This window comes from Lampetra fluviatilis, chromosome 6 (genome assembly GCF_964198595.1).
Source record: "Lampetra fluviatilis chromosome 6, kcLamFluv1.1, whole genome shotgun sequence".
NCBI lineage: Eukaryota > Metazoa > Chordata > Hyperoartia > Petromyzontiformes > Petromyzontidae > Lampetra > Lampetra fluviatilis.
Window position 1 is genome coordinate 13,830,821 of NC_136280.1, and position 27,869 is coordinate 13,858,689.

The 27,869-nt window shown below is 41.9% G+C and overlaps 1 protein-coding gene across 2 annotated transcripts in view; it reads right to left on the bottom strand.

The window, feature by feature from the left end:
- Positions 1 to 26,738, bottom strand: part of LOC144933179 (uncharacterized) — a 39,512-nt gene extending 12,774 nt beyond the window's left edge. For both annotated transcript variants that reach the window (XM_078857798.1, XM_078857797.1), the window contains exons 1-8: positions 26,695 to 26,738; positions 16,493 to 19,094; positions 14,154 to 14,215; positions 11,759 to 11,785; positions 9,975 to 10,437; positions 8,676 to 8,737; positions 4,037 to 4,063; positions 3,358 to 3,664 (exon numbers count right to left, since the gene is read on the bottom strand). In XM_078857798.1, the coding sequence (XP_078713924.1) occupies positions 3,358 to 3,664; positions 4,037 to 4,063; positions 8,676 to 8,737; positions 9,975 to 10,437; positions 11,759 to 11,785; positions 14,154 to 14,215; positions 16,493 to 18,727 (3,183 nt within the window). In that variant the 5' untranslated portion in view covers positions 18,728 to 19,094; positions 26,695 to 26,738. The remainder of the gene's footprint in view (positions 1 to 3,357; positions 3,665 to 4,036; positions 4,064 to 8,675; positions 8,738 to 9,974; positions 10,438 to 11,758; positions 11,786 to 14,153; positions 14,216 to 16,492; positions 19,095 to 26,694) is intronic.
- Positions 26,739 to 27,869: the final 1,131 nt, after the last annotated feature.

Genomic DNA, 27,869 nt, shown 5'->3' on the forward strand with positions numbered 1-27,869 from the left:
AATTGTCTTTGAAAATCACATTTCAAAAAAACTTCAATTCATCCCTAAAACCGCACATTATGGGCAACTGTGCCATTTTATTCACCAAAAACAGAACATTTTATTTGTGCTTCCACCCTTGTGTTTCAAATGAAACCCCACCTGGACTCCCCCAAGATGGGCAGGCCACACGTCAAATTGGAGAACGGCACAACACCACTGGAGGTGGTTGTTCAAATATAAGCAAACTATCACTTTCAATAATAAACATGATTGCCCAATTACATCCATATTTTAATGTCAGTCATATCAATCAAATGAGTGTTGAGGTGGTGCTAATCTCCTGTTTGCAGCCCCAAAGCGAGTTGTATAAAGTATACATTCTCAAGGCAGAGGTGAGTCTCTACATAAAACAACTACTCTGTGTATTCATTTTATTTACCCCGAGAGGAATGATGGTCTGGATCAACCAGATCTCATACACAAAAGCAGAGCCTCAAGCTAACAACATCCAAGAACGGCTCTGCAAAATTTTCCACAGAACTGATTACAATGTTTTTTTTCTCTAGCCAACTTCATACAGTGCTCATTTGTTTGTGGTCGTCAACCTTTTGCAATGTCATAAAGACAATAATTAAAATTATGTTAAATGTACAAATGTATTCTTCAACAGGTGGGCAAGGCTAACTACAATCCTAAAGCATGATTACTTTTTCTAAGATATTGATGCCCATGCTTAGGGCGATCAATTAGCTAATTGAGAATAATTTTTTTATCTGGAAATGAACCCAAAACCTCAGCCGTGCCAGCCCAGATGTTTAGCAGAGGAATTAATCCCCGAGTGTCATGGCCATCTCAAAACACAAATAGAATTTGTGATCTTCATGTCGGGTAACAAAGGTTGTTCAAGATTAACCTGCACACGTTTGTTATTATTAAATGTAAAATACAGACGTCTGAATGTCGGTGCAAAGGTGATGGGCTATATATGTCAATTCCTGTGTAAAATTACATTACAGATGATCCAAGCAGTCTGGGTATTTTGAATAAGGCGGAAAAGTGTATTGTGTTGTGGAAAATCAGCATTGTGCAATTTCTAATGAAATAGGAGATTGGGGTTACAAGAGGTTTGCAAATGCACAAGATACAAGTGATGGATGATGAATATGCTCACATGCTGCGATTTATGCAATGATTAGCCATGTTAACGTTGGTTCTGGAACAATCTCTGCAGCAATGTGCATGATGCATAGTATTGTTGAGATGGGTGGTCGATGTCGCTGAACTTGTTCTGCGTGACACAAGGTTCAGAGTACACATGGGAGAGAAGACAAGTGCTTGGAGGAGGCAAATCAACGGCCTGCTGCAGGGCTCCATGCTCGCTCCAACCTTGTTTAGAGTCTATGCAGACGACATCTGCTGCAAAGCTCGGGGCCCAGACGTTTCTTGAACTGGACAAAATGCTAAATGATGTCAATAGGCGACTGCGAAATGTAACCTCTTCAGCCGGGTGTTACCAAGACGTTGTTGAGCGTGTTCCACCTTCACACCGCCAGTGCTGCCCACGATATTAACATGTGCCTCAATGGGCAGAGGCCAAGACACAACCTGCACTCAGTCTACCATGGTGTAACTACGGACCCGACACAAAGCTGCCACGATCATCTCTAGAAGACAGCCACGGGGAAAGTGAAGACTCGTATTAACTTCCCTGGCAATTTTACTGGCTCGTAATGGAGGCCAGTGCTCCAACTCCACGGACGTCGGCATTCGCAGTCTTGTACTCGACGGCAAAACACCGTGCACGCCCGTCTGGGATCGGATGTCGTGTACCGAGCTCGTTGACGCGCAGTCACGTTCGACAATGTGCTTCATCTCAAGAACTCTTCCGACAGACGTCCCTCCCTGTTTAGTTTCCAGTTATGAGTAACACTACCCCTCCACACGTCTGTCAGGATTCTGCAGCTGGCAAGATGCGCGCTAACCCAAGTCTGCTGCTGCTGCACGTCGATCTCTTTAGCCCGCCCGCCTGCCCGCCCGCCCTCTACTTTTCTGCAATCACGGCACCCGCTGTGGATCAACGTGCCATGCTAGGATGCGTCACATTCTGAAAATGATGAAGCCTGGCTTGGCGCAAACACATGCGCTAAACAAATAACTCAATCAAAAGTCTGTTGCACCTTAAAATCAATAAGAATGCCATATGTATGTCGAACTTCTTTCATACCGTACATAGCCAACCGTGCTAATCGGAGGAAGGACAACAAACTAAATGCAAAAACCTGTTCTAAAAAAATTAGTTTTCATTTTAGATTTAATAATGCATAGGTGGGTTCCAAACGACATAAAAGCAAATGTCCAGAAGTCAATGTGGATATGGCTGAAATTATGACGCTATTATAACGCCAATGGGACAACCGCATACGTGTAGCAATAGAGTACCTTGAAATGTGGTTGCATTTAGATCCGGTGTAAATATAAACCACATTGTACAAATAGGATATGCTATGGGAACCTCATTTGCCAGTAAAAATATGATAATTGATTTTTTACCCTTCTATCTGGCAACAAAAAAAAAAGGTGTCAGTTTTGTTGCCAGATAGAAGGGTAAAAAATCAATTATCAAATAGGATATGGTTTAACAGTGCCACTTTCAAATGTTCGAGAACAAAAATGCAGGTTAAGGTTGAAGGACCCTCATCATATACTGTAGATGTCTGTGATATAAAGAATGTGTAAGGCAACATTGCTCACAGGAGACTGGTTTTTTTATTCTGGAAAGAACCCAAAGACAAGTCACTTCCAACCAATGGTTTCATCAGTGCTTGTCTACTGACAGATGAAGGCAGAATCACACACACCCCTACAGGGACCCGAAGGCTGGTTTCCTGTTTCAAAAAGACTTATGCTATGTGACCACATTCATGTGAGTATTATTTTTCTTTCATCACAGCTTCAAGTGACAAGGTGAAATTTACATTTAGAACTCCGTAGCAAGCAGTACATCAACCCGTGTCACAGAAGGCATATTTATCTGCGCTAGGGGCACATTTTATATGCCCAATTAAAAACATTAATCGCATGTTAAATTTTACTTTTACAACCCCTCAAATCTGGGATACATCAAAAGTCAATTCAAAACTAAATTGAAGTTTTTGTTAAGTTATCGGTGAGAGGGCTGAGGCCTAACAACCCACTACACTTAAGAATATGGTTTAATTACGGGTGGCTGAAACCTGGATTTGAACCCAGGACACAAGTGGTACTGGCTCAGTGTTCTAACCAATTTTATACAATCCACTTCACTTTTACTCGCTATTCCACGTGCACATACTAACTCGATACCAAATGAAAATTTGAAGGCAGAGAAGTACTCACGGTTTTGACGACAAGCCGAGGCTTGACATCTGACGGCTTTGAAGGAGCGCCGACGGGCGCAGTCTTAGATGCTGAATCTGACGTCTTCACATCAGCTGTTTGAACAGACTCCGTAGACGCAGTGGCAGGTACTTCTGGTTGTAAAATGTTCCCACCCTCAGTTTGTACAGGCGCTGTGTCTTTGGCAGACAGTGCATGTGGCTGTGATGTCTTGATTTTGGCTGCTTGAGCAGACTGCTCAGTGTCGTCAGCAGATTTTATAGTTGCTGCCACAACTTTCGGAGGACGATCTACTTTTCTGCGTAGTCTTGAAATGTCCATAAAAGAACACAACAGAAGATATCACAATATAAGAATACAAATAGAGAAAGGGGTCAGCAATTTTATATATGCTATGGTGTTATTAAAAAAGGAGTTGGCAGTGTGCTGGGGTCATAGTCTAAATTTGGCAAGTTAGAATATTCGCAAATTGCTTAATTGGGTAAAACCAGACAGCAACATTACCCCCTACTGGCAGACTATACCTATCTGTGAAATGCAAAGCCATCATGATAGCCTTGTCGCTATAAGAATGGTGCAGTATCCAAATTAACACAATTATTATCAAACCTTCATACGACATGATGTCAAATTAGGTGTTAAGTGTTGTGAAGGGTTCTTTACAATGATTGCCACATACCTCATACACTGTAGCTCTTTAGCAAACCTATAATGATAGGAACAGAAGGGTATGAAGTTAGCAAGCAGTGTTTTGATACCAAGCATACAACGTCAGCAGGTACGCAAATATAGAGCAGGCCTAGGCTAGATATTTCCTTGATCGGTATCACACAAGTTGACAGAACTACAGTGATACCAATTTATTAATTCAGGCCATAACGCTGTCAACTAATACAACTCTTCCACACGGTTGGTTATCCACCAATACACTTTTTCTGATCCATTAAGAGACATCGGTGACAATGAAGTTTAATTTATTCAAGTGGTACAAAGGTATGGTCTGGCCCATGAACTGGGTGAACTTAAAATGCTTGATTTTGGTTGCAAAATGTAAATATGATTGTTGTTCACATACACATGTTGTATTAAATAGCCTGATGATGAGTGGCAAGTAGCAATGCAGAAAAAATTATAATTCAAAGCAATATTCAATCAACTTGGTTATTTATAAGCACAGCTGCAAAGACAGAATGCCAGAGAGATGAATTTATACATCGCCAGCATGTACAGGGAACCACCAGTCGATATGCACTGCTGTAGTTAAAGCAGGCACCACTACAGTCGGTATGCACTGATGTAGTGAAAGAAGTTACCACCAAAGTTGGTATGCACTGCTGTAGTCATAGCAGGTACCACCAGTCAGTATGCACTGCTGTAGTAATAGCAGGATACCACCAGTCAGTAGGCACTGCTCTAGTGATAGCAGGATGCACCACAGTCGGTATGCACTGCTGTAGTTAAAGCAGGCACCATCACAGTCGGTATGCACTTATGTAGTGATAGCAGTTGCCACCACAGTCAGTATGCACTGCTGTAGTAATAGCAGGTACCACCAGTCGGTATGGCACAGCTGTAGTTAAAGCAGGTACCACCACAATCGGTATGCACTGCTGTAGTTAAAGCAGGTACCACCACAATCGGTATGCACAGCTGTAGTTAAAGCAGGTACCACCACAATCGGTATGCACTGCTGTAGTGATTGTAGATACTGCTATAGAATTAGTAGTTACTACTATAGAGTCGGTAGATACTACTGTCGGGTCAGTAGATACTACTACGGCCATTAGTTACTACTGCAGTCAGTAGATAGTACTGTAGGGCCAGTAGATACTACTGTGGTCAGTAGTTACTACAGTCAGTAAATACTACTGGCTCAGTAGATACTACTGTACAGTCAGTAGATACAACTACAAAGTCAATAGATATTACATACTCTGTTGTATGTATTGTGTGTAGGTTTATATACCTACGAGGGGGTAAAAATATTTTTTTAACTATATTTATCCCCTACTTTATATTACTTTTTGGACTTATGCAAGCCTCTTATAATTTTGTTGGTGGACAAATGGACAAACAATAGCTTAGTATCTGTGTATGTATATGTAATGCTTTTAAGAGAAGTTTTGAAATATATTTTTCGCCCGGGCAATGTCGGGTACTTCCCACGAGTAATCTATATGTATATATTGTTCGATTTAAAGCTTTCGTGACTGCAGGGATTCATCTTCTTGGTTCTTTCGGTAAAGTCACGTAGAAGGGAAATAATCAAATAATAAAAATAAAACATAATAAAATACAATTCTCACGACGTTTCGGCCACAACGCAAGCAGCCGTCCTCAGGTGTATATATGTATGTACGTTTCAAAAACCTCTCGAGTACTTCCCGACAAGGTAGAAAGCTGAAATTTGGTAGTTAGCTTTTAGGACAGAAACACAAAGAAAACTGAAAATCCGAGATTTTTTATTTTAAGGCCTCCAAATCTTGATTTTAAGTGCCCCATAAAAATGTGTGCCTCATTCAGAAACCGTTCAAAATATAAAGATTGTCGTTTTTTCGTTTGATAGAGCGCTAAACAGCAAATAAAATGTAAGTGAAAACCATTTCTATCTTTGGTTTTTGAGATATTTCGGATGAAAGCGGTTTTGAACGAAAAAAATCCGTATTTTATGTTCAAATCTTAATAATTAGAAAACGGTAAAAGATAAGATGAGCTTAACCTCAGAGTATTAAATTAATTAATTTTTGTTTTTAATAATAAAAAATGGAATCTTTAAATTAGGTGGTTTCTGATTGGTACGTCTTTAAATATAAGTTTAATCAAGTCATCAACAATGATCGAAGATAAAAATTGTAAAAAAATAATCAGGTTAATTATTATATTTATTCAAAACTTTTTCCTGGCGACGACAGGCTTTATGAACTAGTATCAAATATTATATAAGTCCAGAAGTACATTTTCGTTAATCTGTCTCTCTGTGCATCTACATCTTTGTGCCTGCATATTCCAAGTTTCTTGGTATCTGTTGCTTCTCTTTATCAGTGCCTCTGTCTCTGTTTGTGTCTCTCTGTATATCTGTAGAGATATAGGTGGTGCGTGCCGTTAAACGGATGCAACTGAGGACAAACAGGTGTGCGCGTTGCAACATGAGGTTTGCACTGACAAACCGACAGTAATTAAGGGGAGAATCGGATGCAAACGAGGCCGAGCAGGTGGGAACGTTGAGGCCGGAGGTTGGCGTTGGGGTGACGGGAGATGGGGAGTGATGATAAGGGATTAATGAGGGCAACAGGCGCCATGCCGGCGGCGGCCTAAGGGGGAGCACGTGAGGACTCGGAATGAGGAGGGATATAGAAGCAGGAGTGTGCGTGCGCGGGGGAGTTGCCGGGAACCAAGAGTGAAGACATCTCGCCGCTGCCACTCAAGCCCTTAACGAGACCTCAACCCTCACACCGTCGCCGGGCGGGTGTTACCTGAACCCCCCACCCGGGACAGACGAGTGAGTGGGCATGAGGCAGCGGTGGAGATGGAGAGTCGCTGAGTGCGGAGTTGCTGTGTGCAGAGTCGCTGAGTGCAGAGTTGCTGTGTGCAGTCACTGAGTGTGGAGTTGCTGTGCAGTCACTGAGTGCAGAGTTTCTGAGTGCAGGATAGGTGAGGTGCAGAATAGATTAGAGTGGGGAGAAGTCAAGTGTATGTCACCATAAAAAAAAAAACCCACACAAATTCCTACTTGAAACCGGATTCCCACCACCACCCATCTCAAAAGAATTCTCTCATCAAAACGCTATACCACAGAGCCCATGGCATTTCTGACCAACACCACCTGACTGATGAATTAAGACATGTACATCGGGCCCTCAGGATGAACGGATACTCTGACCGCACTATCCGCCAAGCTGTCTCTCCCACCACACAGAAACAACCACATGAAACTCTGACCAAAACTATCACGTTACCATACATAGCAGTCGTGACCAAAAAGATCTCCAAAATTCTAAACAAACATAAGATCCAAGTCCTATTCAGTACAGTGCATAAAATCCGTGATCTGATTCCATCTGTGAAGGATGTCGTTCCTGACTTACAGTATCCTGGAGTCTACAAATTGAGTTGCATTTGTGGTGATTGCTACATTGGAGAAACAAAACGTCATGTTGCTGATCGTGTCCGCGAGCACAAGTCAGATCTGAAACACGGCAGAACTGATTCTTCGGCCGTTGCCGATCATTGCTACAACTCGGCGGGCTCTCATGAAATTGTCTTTTCCGAGACCAAGGTTCTCTGCAAACCTCCGAGCTACCATCAAAGGTTTGTACACGAAGCCATACAAATATACAAACACAGACATAATTTCAACCGTGATGATGGGTACAAACTCAGTAATCACTGGAAAGATGTTATTAACCACGCAAAAAAGACTTAATTACACTTTTTGGACCATCTTATCTGACAGGCACTATTTTAATTTACTTCACCGAGTGTTAACATCCACAGTGTTTAACAGTAATCTCTTCATTGTTCTTTGATCACCGCTCGCCACGTTTCCATTCATTGTGTTGAGCACTACGTGATGTCTTTGATCACCGCTCGCCCTCCGTCCCGGCGCGTCTCCATTCATTGTGTTGAGCACTGCGTGCAGTCTTTGATCGCCGCTCGCCCTCCGTCCCGACACGTCTCCATTCATTGTGTTGAGCACTGCGTGCAGTCTTTGATCACCGCTCCTCCTCCCTCCCGATACGTTTCCATTCATTGGCTACCACAGCCTGATAAGCTCCCCCCCCTCTCCACCTCCCTTCAACTTGCTTATAAGGGATTACATCTTGAATCATTGCTTCACTTGATGCAGCTAATTCGGCTGTGACGGTCCCACCTGATGACGGAGACTTGTGTTGCCTCCGAAACGTCGTGAATTTTATTTTGTTTTGTTTTATTTTACTTTCATTAATTTTAATGTTTTTTACCTACGTGACTTTACCGAAAAAACCTGAGAATATAGATATAGGAGTGCCTACAACTGGCGCGAGACCGGAGAAATAAAGTGTAAGCAGGTGACTTGTTACTCCGTGTCGGTGTGAGTACTTTTTATAAACACTACATGTCATGTGTCTGTCTCTCGATGTCTCCATACATTTCTCTTCGTATCCATCTCCATCTTTAGGTTATTGTCACACTTGGACCCTCTCTCTGTCTTTCTCTATGTCTGTCTCCACGTCTCTCTGTATGACACTGTCTTTCCATCGCACAGCGCGTGCACAAATCGTATGGTGAAATATCTTAGTCGTTATGTCACAGCAGCCTGAAACCATGCTCAACCGTACCTTTTGCCAAATGCATTCCGGTGGCCCGAATGTTCCTGTATATTCCTGTGGACCAACATTTCCTGTCAACGAGGGGGGTGGGAGGGGGGAGAGAACACACATGCGACTTAAGTGATTCACAAATGAAAGGACAAACATTTGGCAATGTTAACAGTAATTAGGAAACATGCTTTCTTTTATTTCACAGCCAAATTGGATTGCACTGAAGTTTGTATGGTCACAAATGAATCAACTAATCAGACCGCGTGTCGTTCCCTCTTTTCCATACAAATGTCAAGGGTATGACAGCACCAAAATCAAGGAGATGGCGGCAGTGGATCAGTTGTGACTAGCCAAGGTATTTTGGAAATCCTGATTATTACACAGCCAAAACCATGAAAGAGGTATCATAACTTGAGAAATGCTCAAAACAAAATTACCCTGGTAAATGCAGAAGACAGTACTGAATAATGAAGTAAAAGAAAAAAAAGTGACAATGTACTCTACGGAGGTCAAATTCACCTCGTGTCGGTCAAATAAGCTCCTGTAGCCCACTCGCCTTTCTTGTGAGCTCACCAAACCTTCCTGGTTACAACTCATGGAACGGTTCCAATTGAGAGGTTGGAGAGCTCAAGAACGGGCTACAATGGGCTATAGTTGCAAGTTACACCGACACAACACAACCATGTCAACCTCACCCCCTCCTGCAATATGCACTCACTTAAGATGCCAAAGCAAATGATGAATGAGCGATCGAGTGCTTATGGTGCGCTTTTGTCATCTTAAGGCTGAGGGAGAAGGCGGCCCCGCATGCAGCGCGAGGATTTAGGTTGTGTAAAAAACTTTTATTTTTTAACTGGAGAAATGGATATGTGAAGGCGTTCTATTGTCTGCTTCACCACAGCGACGCTGATTATTGTGAGATACGTATCATATATTTGCATGTCGAAATAGGTTCTAATATGTTAGAGACAGGGTCCTTGCCTGCGAGACTGGCAGTTCATCAGCATTTAATCAAGCCTGGTGCTGCTGATGAGTGTGTGTCAAAACCAGTCCAGTCTGCTTTTCTTGAAATCAATGCTGCTGAAATAATGCACTCTCAGAATGGGTTGTGCAATTTGTTTTTATGTTGAGAGATGGATATGTGGAGACATGAATGCTTCTTTATTTTGGATATTGACACGTTTTCATCACATTTAGACCGATGTCTGTTACAACATAGTTGGGTGTGCTAAGGGTTTATGCTGCATATAAAAATCTAATTCACATTCATTAATTTACTTAAGAGCTTAACACTTGTAGGTGGAAAAATCCACTTACCTGAGCAGATTTACAGACGATCATACAAAAATGGCATGTAAACACGCCGTTCCTTCTTGGGAAAAACCCATTGTAGTTGGAAATCTCTGCCTGTGTTGGTTGGTCACGCTGCAGAAAACTGGGATTCTCGATGGCAGCCGGGACTGCTTTGCTGATATTAGTATTCGTGGAACTGACAGGGGTAGCTACAGAAACACTAGACGCTTGTTTGGCCACAGTAGCAGTGGTAACAATACCGGTAGATTTCGTATCAACTGGTTTGGTGTTATCAGTAACTGGTTTGGTGTTATCAGTAACTGATTTATCTTGAACCACAGGTTTAACACTGCTAGGGGGTTCAACATTTATAGCAGGCTTGGCATCTTTTCCATCTTTACAAAGATCTGGTTTAACCCCATCTGCAGATTGATGTTTTGGAACTGCCTTTGTCGATTTCATGTTGTCGGTATCATATCTGAAATAACTAAAAAAGAAAGCATGATTAATAATTTGTTGGGGTGATAGTTACCCCTGAACTGTCATATGAACACAAACACAGCCACATTACATGAACAAAGATGATCGCGGCAGCATATCAGATGCTACATCTTAAATATTCTAGATGCTCTGCGTGTGTGTACCCTTGCAGAGCACATCTCGAAGGGAAGATCTGATTAGGTGGCATGGGTCCTGCCGAGAGGGCCTCTGAACAATACAAAATACAATGCCTTAAATTGACCAGGTGATGATGTGGATGACACCCCCTTGATAATTATGTGAATGAATGGACTCTTGGCAAAAGGAACCACAGAAAATCTCTTGTGAGAATGCCATAACAGTGGCCAGTTGAGCTCCGATGGTGGCTGCCGCTAAGTCTTTATGGAATTGCTCACCAGGAATTCAAGGACGTCCAGTGCAATGTCACACTTCCTGAGGTGGATAAGAAACTCCCAACACAATGGCATGAACAGCCCCCATGGGCTTGCAAGCTGATATCAGAAACACCAACGAACCAGCGGATGTGTCGTCAGATTAAGTGGTTATATTTTCCAAGCTGCTGGATTGAAAAATTCCCCTTGAGTGCAAAATAGACCAGTGTTGCAGAATATCCTGCCTTAACAGGAGCCTGCACAGAGTGTCCACTGATGACACCTCCACCAGCTCTAAAACAAATAACACTGACTCCATAAAATAAAAAACCTATATTATGAATCCATAAAATAGGGCTAACAGAATATTTTTTGCCCTGTCCCTGCTGATTTTGTGCATGACTGTGGTAACCAGAAGGATGGGCGAAAATATGCACATCAAGGCCCTTTAACCAATGGGATAGAAGAGCGCTTGGCACAACTGTTTTCCGTGCCAAAATTCATGAGCAGAAGACGGGAACCCCTCATGTTAAGAGGACACACAGAAGCGGACCGCAAGGCCGCACTTTCTTCAACATCACAAACGAACATTACGTGCAGCAAGTTAACTCCATAACTTATAAATGAAGCAGTAGCTATTAACAAATCCATATGTAATGCTATGGCATCCCCACAACTGAGAAATTGTCCACATATTTGCGACTGGTACAATCTGACCTCAGTTATGAAGTGCAATGCACAGTGTTCATAATAACTCCACATAGAAATGTAAGTAACTATTTAATCATACATTTTGCATTTATGTGAGCTTTAACTGGGCCTGACTACAAATCATCATAGTGTACTGTAAATTAGCTGTTGCTGGAAAAGTAACAAATGATTTAAACAATGACAAGACAGCTATAGGTAAGTACATAAAATAAATATTACACTTACTTCATGTTGTTCAATTCAACGCGAAACCTACAAAGAAAGACAAATAACCATGGTCTTATCTTAATTTGAAGCTTTCGTTACTGTAGGAATCCATACTCCTTGGATCTTTCGGTAAAGTCACGGAGGTATAAAAAATAATAGATCACGATCGCCACACAAGCAATTGTCCTCAGGTGGGAGAGAGGACGATTGCTTGTGGCGATTGAAACGTCGTGATCTATTATTTTTTCTACCAATGTGACTTTAGCGAAAGAACCAAAGAGTAACCATGGTCTTATATTTGCGTGAGACTAGCAAGAAATATTATATGTAAGGCATATGATGATATATACTGTGCACAATGAACATTGGTAAATAATAATTTCAACTTGTAACATGCACAGCAATCGTTCACTCTCAAAGACTGAATCAGAGGCACGAGGAGGAACCAGACGAGCAGGAAGGCAGGCAGTGAGTTGGCACCAAAAATTGCCCAAGCTCTGCTGCCCGTTATTTATTAAGATGTTTTCAGCTAATTAATGAGTGCTTCCACGTGGGAGGAAATTGGAGCACCCAGAGAAAATTCACGCGTGCGAGGAGGTAACACTATTCCATACGAACGGCAACAGGTCGAGTCCACATTTTTTGCTGTATAGTAGAACCTCTCACTATGCTACTGTAATCGCTTAATGACAGTCCTCCATCGAGCCCAATGTGTTCGCTTACTCACCATTTCCCTGTTAACTACGGGCTGTTGTAGGTACAGTAAATTTAAATTAACGCATTGATTAACCATGTTTATTTTAATATTATGTGTTAATGTTGTTAGTATCTTTATGTATTAATATCCAGTTGAAATATTATAAAATAAGTTTTTTATGGTGAAAAAGGGTAACTTTCGATGCTATCAGAATAAACTAAGCCTTTAACATGTATTTCCTATACTCGCCTAATGACCAAATCACTTGACGACCGGTTTCGTGGAACAAATTACAGTCGTATTCTTAGGTTTTTTCAGTAAAGTCACGTAGGTAAAACATTCAAATTAATGAAAGTAAAATAATTTTATTATATATTATTTTACTTTCATTAATTTTAATGTTTTACCTACGTGACTTTACCGAAAAAACCTAAGAATATGAATCCTTGCAGTCACGAAAGCTTCAAATCTAGAATTAAATTACAGTCGTTAAGAGGGGTTCTACTGTACTCCTTTCCCTTGGCAAAACCAGGGTATAGCACCTTAATGGCCACAGGAAGTTTGTAACATTTGTGAGATTCACCAACCCTTGCTGCCTGCACGGTGCAGTACGGTTTACTTGTAAGACAAACACTTTAACTGCAAATGATGTTATTTTAAACTAGCCTTTTTCCCGTCCAAGGATGGGTGTATTGCAGTAAATCTGAAACTTGCAAGCGAAATGCAGACTGCGATGTGATATTCATTGCATCCAATTTTGACGTAAAACTCTCGTGACTGCAGGAATTCATATTCTTGGTTCTTTTGGGAAAGTCACGTAAATAGAAAACAAAAAAATGTACTTAAAGCAACTTGTTGCATTTGGAGGCTTTCCTCCTCTTTTCTCTCTGCCTAATGAAGACCGCTTGTGTTGCGATCGAAAGGTCGTGGTTTTTTGCTTTTATTTTAAAAAGCAAGTTATTTTTTAATTTTATTTTCTATCTACGTGACTTTACCGAAAGAACCAAGATAATTAACTGCATCCATTAATGTGCAATTTGTAAGGCCGCGGTGACAAACTTATTTCATTTGAAGGTGATAATCCCTTGTTCATCATGACGTCCTTTTTACTTTTTTGTCTCAATAGCGTGATGGAGATCGCGTGACGTGAGGGTTCTGCCTTTGTAGTGAGGGTTATAAGTTGCCGCTAAGCAGGGGGGAGGAGGCGCCTCGCCCCTCCATTTGGAGTGACGGCACCCGCTAATTATTATTAATGGAGCGGGGGTGTCCATTTGGAGGATGTAACCTGTTCATGATTATTAATGTGGGGGCTGATCGATGTGGAGTGACGTCATGCGCATTACACACTGACATTCTTGGGTAAATATAATAGTAAATGTCAGAGGAGTGGGGGGGGGGGAATGCCACACCCAAATTATTAAGTACAATACGCAGCTTTCATGCCAACAAAGTTATACACAATTGCACAGAAATTTCATACAAATCAATGGCTGAGAAAGTCAATCCTACACATCACCCTTGCCAAGAGATTTCCATTAGGCATACATAAATTACAGCAAAATTGTTATTCCAGTTACGAACATTAAATTAACACGTGGCATTCGCCTCACTCAGGACCACGCACAGCTGCAATGACCAGCAAAACATATAAAAAATTAAGGAAATATTTAGTACTGATATTCACAATGAATGATGACAACATTCCAAAGCACTCACTGGATACTGAAAATTTGAATGTTCATCTTATGTAAGGGATTCCTCAGGTGGTCGTCCAGTTCCTGGGCAAAGAAAATCATGAACACGCAAACGTAAATCAAAATCACCAATTTAATAAGCATTTAGAAAAACAAATAGGTCTGCATGTGGAAAACAAAGCCTATTAACTGGCAGAGGACTGAAACTCACGAGAAACAAAATTACTATTGTCAACTCCATACAATGGAAATAAGCGCCAACTTCATGATAAAATATCTGCCTATAAATGCTTACGTCCTAGAATCATGCACGTCAGCTTTTAGAGAAAGTCTTTCCAATGTGTAGCATTGTGCCACAAAACTTAGCAAGGACATGTACGAACGCAGTTGAAACAGTATCATCCACGCGACTACCACGTGACTACAATCTATTAGAATATATTAGCAGAAACTCCTGTCATCCATGGTACAGATACCCCTCCTGTTATCCACGGCCATTCCATTGATAGGAGTCTCGCAGTAATTTCTGGCCAGTTTCCACAGCTAGATAGTGCCGCTGCAGGCACCTGTTATTCGTGCCCATTCCGTGGATAAGTCACGTCGGCGAGCTGAATCATTCCTAATATCCACATTTATCCGTGGAATAACATCTCCGAGTTCTCCCGCTGAAGAGTGATGGGATTTACGATGGTGTTCATAAAACAAACCACTTTTATTTTACCAGGCAAGGCCCACTGAGCAATATAGCTGTTTCAGAAGCGACCTGGCTACAAATGACAAAGTGGCTTATTGTGTGTAAATGTATAGCAGCCAAATACTCTCAACTCATGTTTCTAAATGTGGAGGGAAAAACCGGAGGACCCGGAGAAAAATCCACGGGATCACGGGGAGACACGTAAACTCCAAATATACAAGTGTCAGGGTCGGGATTGAACCCACGACCTTCTGTATATCAGGCAAGGCAGTTAATATCTCGCCACCCCTTGAAGATGATGGTGGTATCTCGCCAAGTACAATCGTGATCTGTGCAAGGCCTTGGTCCGAGCATTGGCGGAGGTCATTCGCGCTACACACGGCGATAACGAGAACTCGTCAAAGTCGCCTACAGTGGAGATGGAGAGCCGAGATCTGTTAATGTGAATAAGATTATTGTGACATCGCAGGTCCCCAAGGACAGCGACAGCCCGGTGGCTATACAATGGATGATGTTGATGATCCTGCTGTTGGCGATGATGTTGAAGGCAATGATGATAAATATATGGCACGTACAATTCGACCTCTTTTATTCCACGCCCATTCCACGAATAAAAGTAGTTATATTTTGGGATAAATATGGATAATAGAACGCACAGCTATCATCGTGTACTACAGTATATTTATTATGTGTAGCACTGTTGTCCATACATTATATTTTGTCCTCACTATATTTTAATAGTAGGCCCCTATCTACATACTAGATAAACTCGCACATTTGTGAGCGTACTAAAGACATAGTAAAAACACGAGGTGGGTTAAAGTGGATATTTAAGGCGAGGGCAATGTTAAAAGTAGTTCCACTCAAATCTGAACTGAGAGTCTAAACGAAAGCTTTGTATCGACATGAATTAGTTGAACACCTATTATTATCTTCATGGAGATACTGTAAAGGAACAGTCTGGTGCATGTTCAAAGCAAAAGCACCTATGCATCACATCACAATGTTATTTTACGCCCCCAAAATATCGCTAGACATTGGCAGATTGTTCATTCGTAATTTCAGTAAATATTTCCAATTGTAGCCAAGTTATTTAGAACATCGAAAAATGCCACTATGACAAAAAAACATAACTATGTTTACAGATATCATGAAGGCTGAGGATAATACATTTTTACATAAAAACAACTTCACTGCACTTTACATTTAAAACAAAGTCTACACATGATGTATTTAAGGGATCCCCATGAAGCCGTTCTTTACATACGACAATCTGGCTTCAATTATAATATACAAATACAGAATTAGCATAATTGATATATTAGCAGACAAGATTCACTCTCGTAAAATGTCTCTCCACATATAGAAAATATAAAAGGCTTGTTTAACACAACTCAACAGGCCTCAGGGCCTTGTGGGAGTGGACAATTTCAGCAGCATTGTCAGATCAGCAGTCAGGCTTGCTTGAATCAATGCTGCTGACCTGCCAAATGTAATAGACGAGGAACTCTCCCTTTAAAAAGATATAGGTAATAGTTTGATGTTAAGGTATATACAGTATTGCATAACGCAATAGGTGTGAAGACACAGATATATGAAGGAGACACTGCTCATCTATATTATGGTTTTAAATATCATCTTCAGAGTATCATGAGATATACACTCACCGTTTGGTTGTCAAAACTGCAACTGCATAAGAAGCATTTCAAAGTTTTATTGTGTCGATAATCCCCAATATAATTTTGCATCTCTTCAAGCAAGGGATAACCTCTTTGTCTGAATGACATATCATCCGATGTTTTGTTGTCTACTTCATTGCCACGGGGATCAGCGCTGAGCTCTGTTTTCTTTGCTTCACAAACACTTGGAGTTTCTAATTTGGCTTGTACAGTCTCGGAGGTGGAAGAGGATTTATGCTGATAAGGGTTTAACCCATGTGACACATTTGTCAGAATTCTGATATTGTTGGAGGATTTATTGGGTCCTTTCATCATCCATTGTCGATAGACCTTTGTGCCTGGTGTTTGTGTAATGGAATACATTCGCGGTGGATATCCTGTCGGCAGCGGAGGCATCGTTGGGTTTGTCTGTGGAGGTCCTGCAGTTCCTGGGAAAGTTGAATAAACATTGTTGATTGTTTGGGGAGGAGGAAACATCGGTGGCCAACTTGGTGAAGGGCTTGGATTTCCATGAAAATAAGGAGGTACGTTGTTGAATCCCAAAGTCGCAGGCATTGGTAGATTTACTTGTGGAGGTTTACCATATACTGGGAATGGAGATGGTGCTATATTTCGAATGCTTGGATCCACAATCACAGGTGGGATTGGTGGTGAAGGTCCAGCATATCCTAGGAATGGTGGGTAGACATTACCACCACCCAGATGACCATGAATCGGTGGGTTTGGTTGAGAAAGTCCGACATATCCTGATATTATGTTTGTTTGTGGTGGTGCTATATTCCCAAAAAACTGTGGTGGTGGAAAACTTTGAAATACTGGCTGTGGTGGTGGAAAACTTTCAAATACTGGCTGTGGTGGTATACTTTCAAATACTGGAGGTGCACATATTGGTACATGTTGCTGGAAGCCATGAGAGCCCTGCATTGATTGATGGGTAATGTTAACTGAAGGCATCTGTTCTTGCGGCAGCGGATTCAATTCGATTGCAAGGTTCTGTATTTGCTTCTGCTCTAAATTTTCAACTGAGGGGCCTTCAATTTGTTGTCCTTTGTTTTGAATGTTTTTAGAATGTTGTAGTTTCTGTTGATCAAGTAGAAATAATCGAAGAACATCAATGCGCTGGTTTAAATCGACCCCTTGCCCTCGCTGTGTTTTTTTTAATTTCTCAGTACTTTCTGATTGTGGTTGTATTATTTTAGTCCCGGAACATGAACTAGAATCCTCTGTTTGATGCCGAGACGGTTGGGATTCTACAATGTCCTTCTGAGCCTCCCGATGCCTAGATTGTATCACACGTATTTTCTCTGCATGATGCTGCAAAGGTGCAGCTACATCTTGGGTATAATTACTCCTTTTGGGTTTCTCCACCGGTGACTTTCTTTCATAAGTCTGTCCAAACTGGTCCAATTTCGCCTTTGTGGCATCGGAAAATGTGAACCGTTTCTCTTTCACTCTCTCTTTAGATGAAAAGCCATGATCATAATCCACAACTCGAGCATCCTCAAAAGAGTTATCCACCTTGTGTGCGAGGCTACTGGCGCCCATGTCACTGTGGGCGACAAATGCGGATGGCTTTGAAGACGGCTGACCAGTTCCTGACGTATTTATATGTTCAAACGTCGAGCGTATGACAGGCAGCGGCGAAGGTGACCGTGAACGATATGGCTCCCGTGCTTTTTGCACCTGTAAAGCTGTGAAGCGGGAAACAGCTGCCAGTGAAGAAGACCGGCGAGGGCTCCGATTGTTCTCACATGGAGGTTTCTCATAATTGACAGACGGTGATAAATGTGAACGATGACCCCATTCTTTTTGCACACGTTGGGGTTCTGAACGAGAGACGGGTTGCGATGAAGCTGACGGATCCAATCTTCCTTTCAGCGTATGTCCAGATCTTGAGTGCAAGATAGACTGTGGCGAAGGTGAAGGATACTTTCTTATTTGTTGCCCTTGCACTGATGTTGGGAGAGAGGCAGGTGGCGTTGAATGAGTCGACTGATCCGTACTTGATATCTGTGTCTGCACTAACTTTTTCTTCATGTAGGTTTGAAGGATGCCTGGAAGGTTTTCTACAGTGAGCTCTTCTGCTGAGTACTGGCTAAGACTGTGCAAGTCTTCCTGTGAAAGTCCAAATGTTTGTAGCACTTCAAACACACATTGATCATCTGTACTTTCGCTAGGCATTGGTAAATCCCAGTCTTTAACAGGGTAACCTTTATCAGTCATCTTGTCACATTAATTAAACTACAAATCGAATGTTTCAATTGAATGTCCAATTTATTGAGGTTGAAAAATATAACCAAATGGATAATGAAAAATTATATTATTCTCTATTACTCATTTCAGGTATAAATATTCATTAAATGCCAAAACATTTTCTGTGGATTTACTTGTGGCGGTATGAAGAATCGACGTGAAAGGATTCAGTGTATATGTAACATGAGTTAAACTTATCCTTGCTAAATGACTGCAGAACAATTGTCAGATTAGGATCTTCTTAGAAAATGTTTTCAGAAGATGGTGAGAAAGCATCTCCGACCCACTGCGATGACGTCACGACTCCAAGATCAGGTCAACTCCTTAACACCTGCCACTGGAAGAAAACATAACATACATGACCCACAGAACAGCAGTATCAACTTGTACACGTGCACTGAATGCCAGTCATGAAACACCAGATCAGCCATTTCAAGTAATGTAGGTACGAGCATTATAAATATATGGCTCAAATATCTGTGACACTGTAAATTTGTGTTTTTTTCTGCAAAGGAAACTAATAACCTTTAAACAGAAAAGCAATGCTGAAATTGTGAAAGAATTTTAGATTTGGAAATTATGAACTACTAGCCTTTTGCCCATCCAAGGACGGGTGTATTGCAGTAAATCTGAAACTTGCAAACAAAAAGCTGACCGCAACGTGATATTCATTGCATCAATGCGTGTGCAATTTGTAAGGCCGCAGTGACACAGACTTATTTCATTTAAAGGTGATAATCCCTTGTTCATCATGACGTCCTTTTTACTTCTATGTCTCAATAGCGTTACGGAGATCGCGTGACGTGAGGGTTCTTCTGCCTTTGTAGTGAGGGTTGTAAGTTGACGCTGAGGAGGGGGGCAGAGGTGCCTCGCCCCCCCCATGTGGAGTGACATCACCCACTAATTATTATTAATGGAGGGGGAAGTGTCCATTTGGAGGACGTCACCCGCTCATGATTATTAATGAGGGGTAAGGTCCCTGTGGAGGACGTAATCTGTTGATGATTATTAATGAGGGGGGCTGGTCGACGTGAGGTGACGTCACGCGCGGGACACACAGACATTCTTGGCTCAAAATAGTAGTAAATGGTACCATAACATATCTAAACGCATAGATTTGTGAGTGACTATTATGATGCATCTATCTTATATATAAAAGGGACATTTGTGAATGTGTGTCTGTTCGAAATATTTAGCATACTTCCCGATATGCAACAAACTTGAAATTTGGAATTTGGGTAGCTTCCAGACTGTACACAATGAAAAAAGTCTAAAAATATACTTTTGTATTTTGGGGAGGGAAATGACCATTAAGTGTGTGGCATCAACCCGCATACATGAATAGCGAGAATCGATATCTAGTGAACGTTTATGGTATTGATTAAAACGGGAATAGGCCAATTCTAAAGAAATCTACAATCTTCGATTCCTTTGCGCAATTTAGAAAATCGAATCTTGGCGCGTGAGCGTTAGTTTATTTTTCACCGCGCGTTGGGTTTTATTTTATTTAAAATTAATGAGGTAATGAACAAATGCATCTTTAAATTTGTATATGTTATGTTTTTAAGTTTTTAAAATATATTTTTCCCTCGGGCAACGCTGGGTACTTCCCGCTAGTCTATCTATCTATATAAAAGGGAAATTTGTGAATGTGTGTCTGTTTTAAATGTTTAGCATACTTCCCGACATGCAACAAACTTTAAATTTGCCATGTGGGTACTTTCCAGACTGTACACCATGCAAAAATTATAAAAATAGACTTGCATTTCTATTGTATTTTTTGGGGGGGGTCGCAATAATGCATATATTTTGCACGGCAAGTGAGCTGTGACGTCACATCTGTCATGTGACCCGTATGCGGAAGCGTAATGGAGTGTGCCTGCTGATGTCACGCACCCCCCCCAACCCTCCGCGGGTAAAGTGAAATACAAATGTGTTGCAGGTCTAAGGCGTTCTTCGCGCAGCATTGGTTTTTATTTTAGCCGTTTCCTGCCGTACGCACCCTGAAAGTTGTGTGTCTGCAGCAAGCGCGTGTATGTGTACCTATGGACGCGCGCGCGTGTGTGTGTGGGGGGAGCGGTAGTGTAGTGGTTAGCGCGCTGCGCTACGAACCCGGCGACCCGACTTTGATTCCTGCTCAAGGCCACCACCGGTGACGATTCTTTAAACCGATCCTGGGCCTCCCCTAGGTCGACTCAGCCTCAAACGAATAACTGGTGTGGTGTGAACATCGCCACTGGGAGACAAAGGCGGCCGGGCGTGGTGAATCAAAGTCCTGGGCGAAGCCGGGTAGTAATGCTAGTCCATTATATTTGGACAATGTAATAATCTAATTGTACTTCCAATTAGCATGGTTGGCTATGTATGGTGCGAAAGAAGTTCAACATACAAAAATAAATTATTGCTAAAACTTACTTGAAATATGATTGGCTGTTCCCTCTAATGTCGTGGCGCATAATTATGGAAGTTTTATCAACTGACTCAGTTTATCTCAATTCCAAGATTCATATTTTCAGGCCCTGGTATTTATCCCTCATGATAATGAGCAAATTTCCAAACAAAAGTTGTCGTGTCTGTTGATAAATTTTGTTATTAGAATTGCTCTTCAATTTCCCAGTGAGGTGACACAATAATAATTGACATTAAAACACCTGGACACGTGACAGCATTGTGTGGTTGGCTATGCCGGGTCGGTGGAGTGTAAAAAAATCTACGCAGCACAGTGCTCTCCACCTCCTCTCCTCTCCGTTCTTCTCTCTCCCTTTCTCACAACTCCTTAGTTTCTTTCCCAACTTATCCTCTCTTCTCTCCTGTGCTGCAAAAAAACCTCCCTAATTAGCCCTACCAGTTAATCTCGCGAAAAATCTTTCAGCAGACTACTTGTCTTGCTTTTCTTCCCTCTAGATGGAATAGAATGCATCCCAGATCTTTTACCGCTTCTTCCTTTCTCTCTTTAATTGAATGCTTCTAAATTTGCTAGGCATTCTGGTCTGGGAATCCTTCAAATGAATATTCCAAATTTCTAAAAAAAGCTAGACAATCTCAAAATTTAATTTGACAAACTCTGCCCAGACATTGTTGCTGAAACTTGTCTCTCACGTAAAAAACACACACATTGACACACTTGGTATAGATAACTTCAACTCCTTACGACTTTAAAAGGCGGTGGCATCCTGACCTAGGTCTGAAGTGACATCGCATGTTTCTTACTCCAATACTCCAATCCACCATGGACCAGAACCATTTTGAAGCCTTCTTACTGGAAATAAACCTCCTCGACAAATGACATTTCATCCTCATGAGCTGATATCGACTGTGGAAAAAAACATAGCTCTGAGTCACTAGAACTCCTCTTGAGCTCCATCTCAGCCCTTCCTGAGGGGGACTGATTAATACTGCCGACTTCAAACTGGAACTGACCGAGACAATTCCCCGATGGAAGCCTGAACGCTCAATGACGAATTCAATCTTTCCCAACTCATCTGCTCACTGACGCGGCCCAACATGAAAAATCCAGATCGCAATTCAATTCTCGATGTCATTATGTCAAATGTTCCCGAAAAGTTTTTTTTTAAGTGGCTGTCCTGGGAAATCAACTTAGCAATCATTCTATCATATTTGGTACCAGACAAGTAAAGCGACATACATTCTCATATACAATCATCTTCAAACGTTCCTTGAAGTGTTTCAATAATCAGGCTTTTGCCCACGATATTGCCAATTCCAATGTATCTATTGTCTGTGAAATCCCCACCTGAGACACCACATAGATTTGCTTTAGAAAGACCATTCTCACCATATGTGACAAACACACTGCATTGAAAAAGTTCAAAATTAAGGGAAACCAGGCTCTGGAAATCTCCCAACTTATCCGCATCAAAAACACAGCTCCCTAATAAACTAATTTGCACTCAAACTGGACCAATTACAGAGTATTAAGGAACTGCTGTACCAAGCTAATTCGGCAGACTGAACACCGGTATTTCCAGGACACTCTTAGATTTACAAGATGATTCCAAACTTTCCGGGAAAGTCACGAAGACCCTTGAAGGTAAAATGTCTGACTGGGGTACAGCCAAGGCTCTTGCAAAGTGGCAGTTGTCTAATTGATCAAACTCCAATTCTGAAATGGGTTTAACGCACACTTTGTATCTGCAGGCCATTTATTTGGTAGAATCCCCGGTCCGATTGTACCCGTTTTGACCCTCAAATTGACCTTTTACCCCACCCCCCCCCACTAAAAATAAATTTAAATTCCTACCAATGTCAGGCCTTGAAGTCTTAACCATGCTCTCCTCCAATAAAAAAAAAGTTATTCTGGTGATGGTGCCGATGGCCTTACCATCTTTGCCCTACACCGTGCGGCAAACCTCATTGGAAAACCCCTTCGTACACCCGCTGCTACGGATTACCCAAATAACTACTGCCTCATCTCAATCCTCTCTCCTCCCATTAGACACTATTGTCTCAAACCGAGTCACTAACGCTAAACTATAACCCCCAAGTGAAAATGCTGAAAAACTCAATGCTCGAATGAGCATTGAGGTGGTGCTCATCTCCGATTCACAGCCCTGAACTCGTAGTAGAAATTCCCCAAAAAGCTCACCCTAACCCCGAAAGTCTTAAACTTAACCTCTAACCATGAGCCCTATCCATATCCCCTAAACAAGTTGCATGACTTCATATGTCATCAAGTTAAATTTAAAGAAGGAAGAATTGGGAAGGACGGCAAATAGGGTAAGCACTATTCAAGACACTGTGCCTTTGTGGACACATATCTGGTCTATGATTGGATACAAATCTACAGGGACAGTCATAAACCGTTATAAATAACCAAACATTATAGTAACGTGATTTCTATTTAAGTGCTATATGAGTTATCATTATGAACATGTTATTATTACGATTGTACATTTTGTTTGATTTCTAAACAGCATGTATATATTACTAGCGGGAAGTACCCGGCGTTGCCCAGGAGAAAAATATATTTATAAACTACTAAAAACTTAAAAACATAATATATACAAATGAAAAAAAACTTTGATCATTACCTCATTAATAAAAATGAAATCCAACGCGCGGTGGAAAAAAAACTTACGCTCGCGGGCCAAGATTCCTATCTATAAATCGTGCAAAGGATTCGAAGGATGTAGATTTATTTAGAATCGGCCTATTCCCGTTTAATCAATACCACAAACGCTCACCAGATATCGATTCTCGCCAGTCCTGTATGCGGGTATGACGTCACACACTTCATGGTCATTCCCCCCCCCCCCAAATACAAAAGTCTATTTTTATACGTTTTACATTGTGTACAGTATGGGAGCTAGCCACATAGCAAATTAAAAGTTTGTAACCTAGTATATTATATACATTATTTCCCCCCCCCAGCCGCGCATGTGCGGGATACACGGCCTACGAGGGTTTGGGGGGGGGGGGGTGACGTCAGCAGGCACACTGCGTGACGCTGCCGCATGCGGGTGACATGACAGAGATGTGACGTCACCACTCACTTGCGTGCAAAATGTATCCATTATTCCCCCCTGCCCCTCAAATACAAGTAAATTTTTATACTTTTTGCATTGTGTACAGTCTGGAAGCTACCCACATGCCAAATTTCACGTTTGTTGCATATCGGGAAGTATGCTAAACATTTCGAACAGACACACATAATCACAGATTTCCCTTTTACTGGTAGGAACGAAGTGGACCAGACCACCAATAGATTAATGTGTCCGTCCGTCCGTCCGTCAAGATGGCCGCCCGCTCCCCCTGCGATCTGTGAACTAAACAAGATGGCCGTCGCTTCCGGCGCCTCACGGCGAAACTTTAAACTTCACTTCAAATTTACTTTACTGAAACGCAGCACGTTTTTTTAACACAGAGACAAGATACATTTATTAACACAGAGACGAGATACATTTAATCGCCTTATTTGTGCACGAAAAGCACGGCGCGAGGCCTAGTGCGGCAGGCTTCGCGAGGCCTAGTGCGGCAGGCTTTGCGAGGCCTACTGCAGAAAAGGCATCGCGAGGCCTACTGCAGAGAAGGCTTCGTGAGGCCTACTGCAGGGAAGGCTTCGCGAGACCTACTGCAGAGGCTTCGCGAGGCCTAGTGCAGAAGGCTTCGCTAAGTCTACTGCAGAAAAGGCTTCGCGAGGCCTAGTGCGGCAGGCTTCACGAGGCCTAGTGCGGGAGGCTTCGCGAGGCCCAGTGCAGAAGGTCGTGGTCAATTAATCTCAGATGTGATCGTTTGGAAATGAAAGACTACGAGTCTTTAAATCTCACAGCGTTTATTGTCAAAACAAACACTTTTAATTAACGTTACACTAGAATACAGTAATTTTTTCTTTAACTCCTCTATACCCGGTCGATATCCCTGTACCGGTACTAAGTATTATTCCTACCATCCCACCCCGCAGGGTCCTGTTATATATATAGAAAATGAATATAATACGTGAGTTAATGTTACGTGAACTCGGCCACTTTCTTAGTCCAGCTACTGTCGAGACCCTTATCCACGCATTCATCATATCCTGACTGCTGCAGCGCTCTGCTCTACGCCCTCTCAAAATCCCCCATCTTTAAACTCCAGATGATACTCAATTACGTTTTTAGTTTACCAGGTAAGGCCCACTGAGCTATACCCTACAACTCTTTTTCAGAAGTGACCTGGCCACAATAACATCCCTACGAAATGGATTATCACGTGCAAACCGTATAGCAGCACAAATACTCAAAACGCGTGATGTTGATTCTAAATGTGGTGGTGGAAAAAAACCAGGAGGACCCGGAGAAAAATCCATTCAGTGACCACGAGGAGAGTAAGCATACAAACTCCACATATACATGCGTCAAGGTCATGATCAAACCCACGAACTCCTGTATACCAGGCAAAGTAGTTAACATCTCGCCACCATCGGGGGAATCTTTAACGTCCACTGTGAAGCAGTCAGCGAGTATTATTACAATGGTTAATACACCAACATTATTAACCAGGGAGGCCGATGGAATCGAACCGTGAACCTCTACAACAAGCGGCGAACGTGCAAACCTGGGCCATGGTAGACCACGAGGAGAGTTCGCATACGAACTCCACATATACCGCAGGCGTCAGAGTTTGAACCCACGTACTACCCACGTACTACCCTCTAACACGATTTACCCATTTTTGTACCGTGAAAATGTAGTTTTCAGGTCCATAAGGCGCACAGCCGTTTCAATACGAGCAACAATAAAACAAATTTGTGTCTATCCATTTGCGTTTCTCCCTTACGATGGGACTTTGCACGACGAACGTTGAGATTTATAAGGGGGCACGGCGTGACCAATAAGGTCTGAATTGGTCTGCAATACGAGGGTGTAGAGAGGGGGTTCTCTCGAAAGCTCTCTCTCTATTCTCCCTCTCTCGTGATGGAGAGATTTCTAACCCTAGATTTGAAGCTTTCGTGACTGCAAGGATTCATATTCTTAGGTTTTTTTCGGTAAAGTCACGTGGGTAAAAAATTAAAATTACTTTTACTTGATGCAGCAGTCGTGCTGTGACGGTTCCACCTGAAGACGGAAGCTTGTGTTGCCTCCGAAACGTCGTGATTTTTATTTTATTTTTATTATTTTGAAATTTTTACCTACGTGACTTTACCGAAAAAAATCTAAGAATATAGACTTCTAACCTCCCCGGGCACTCGACAGAACGGCGGCGATCAACGCTGTTCGACAGCGAACCTCCTCCGCTCCGACGTCGAACCCCAAGAATCGCGAGGCCCGTGGCGCGTTCTCCCCTCGTCAGCCCCCTTCCTCCTCTGCCTCTGCCCTTGCCCCTTGTCGCGTGCGCTCGCAACGACGGTAACATTTGCCGCTGCTTCGGTGGTCCCGTGTGTGTGTGTGTGCGCGCTTTAACAAAACGAATGAAAATTCGCGACGAGTTTGGTTTCTTACCCGCACGCAGCCTAGTCCAGCGCGACTGGGCCCACGCTTCACATGGGTCAGAGGTCACATTGAGTTCCGGATACAGTATTCGTAAAACATGTTTTTTTTACTATTTTAGTTTTACTAACGGAGAGAGCGTACCTTACTTTTATTTCCACACTAAAACGCTAATAGAGGATAAGTAATTTTTATTTTTGCCGTAAACTAAAAATAAATGTTATTGCGCGGTCAGGTTAAACGTGCGGTGGGGGCGATCGCCGGGGCATTGCACGCGTGACGTCACCGCAGTGGGACCACGTGACTGCCGGGCGCACGCCCACGTGCGAACGGTACGTATCTTTGAAAAAAAATGCGTACCGTACCAGTACGGTAACATTTCGTACCGGAAGAAGAAAAAAACAGCCTCTAAAGGGGTCGTCCATAAACGACGTCACGTGATTTCGGCCGATTTTTGAACCCCCCCTTGTCACACGGCGTCACAAAAAGTCAGACCCCCCCCCTCAAATATGACGTCACAAAGCTCTGCCCCCCCCCCAAACCATATTTACATTTTGAAAATAAAACATGCTTCAAATAACTTAAACTATTGTCATTGTAGTGCGTATTTAATGTGGCGCTGCACTCTGATGTTGTAGGAGAAAACATGTATTAAAAAGGAGGCGTTGGAAAGCTGAAATTTAGCATAAAATTCACTTGAAAATATTCAACGTCTAACTAAAACTGCAGATGTTCAGAATATTTTATTGAAATTCTCTTATAATTATAAAATATTAAAAGTAATTATAACTAAAAAAAATACTTGAAACTTTGTAGTAGAACGAAGCAAAATGGAGAGTACAATTATAACAATCACATATTAATTCCACAGAATGAAAAGCCCAAGTAGAATCATAAAAAGAAAAATGTTTAATAACAATCATTAACATTTTTTACAAAATTTATGCTTCTCAATTCTCCCATGGAGAAGCATTCTCCCATGGAGAAGCAAATACTCCTTCATGCAATAAATAAAGGTGACCTTAGTAAATCTAAGTAATCAAATAATTAATAATGAAAATTAAACAAAATTAGTGTTGTTATAGCAATTCTATTTAATGAAGCAGAACGTGTTGTTTATATTTATTTAAAGTTGCGCATTTTGATGTGACGTCACATTTCTCAAACCCCCCCCCCTCCCCCCCTCG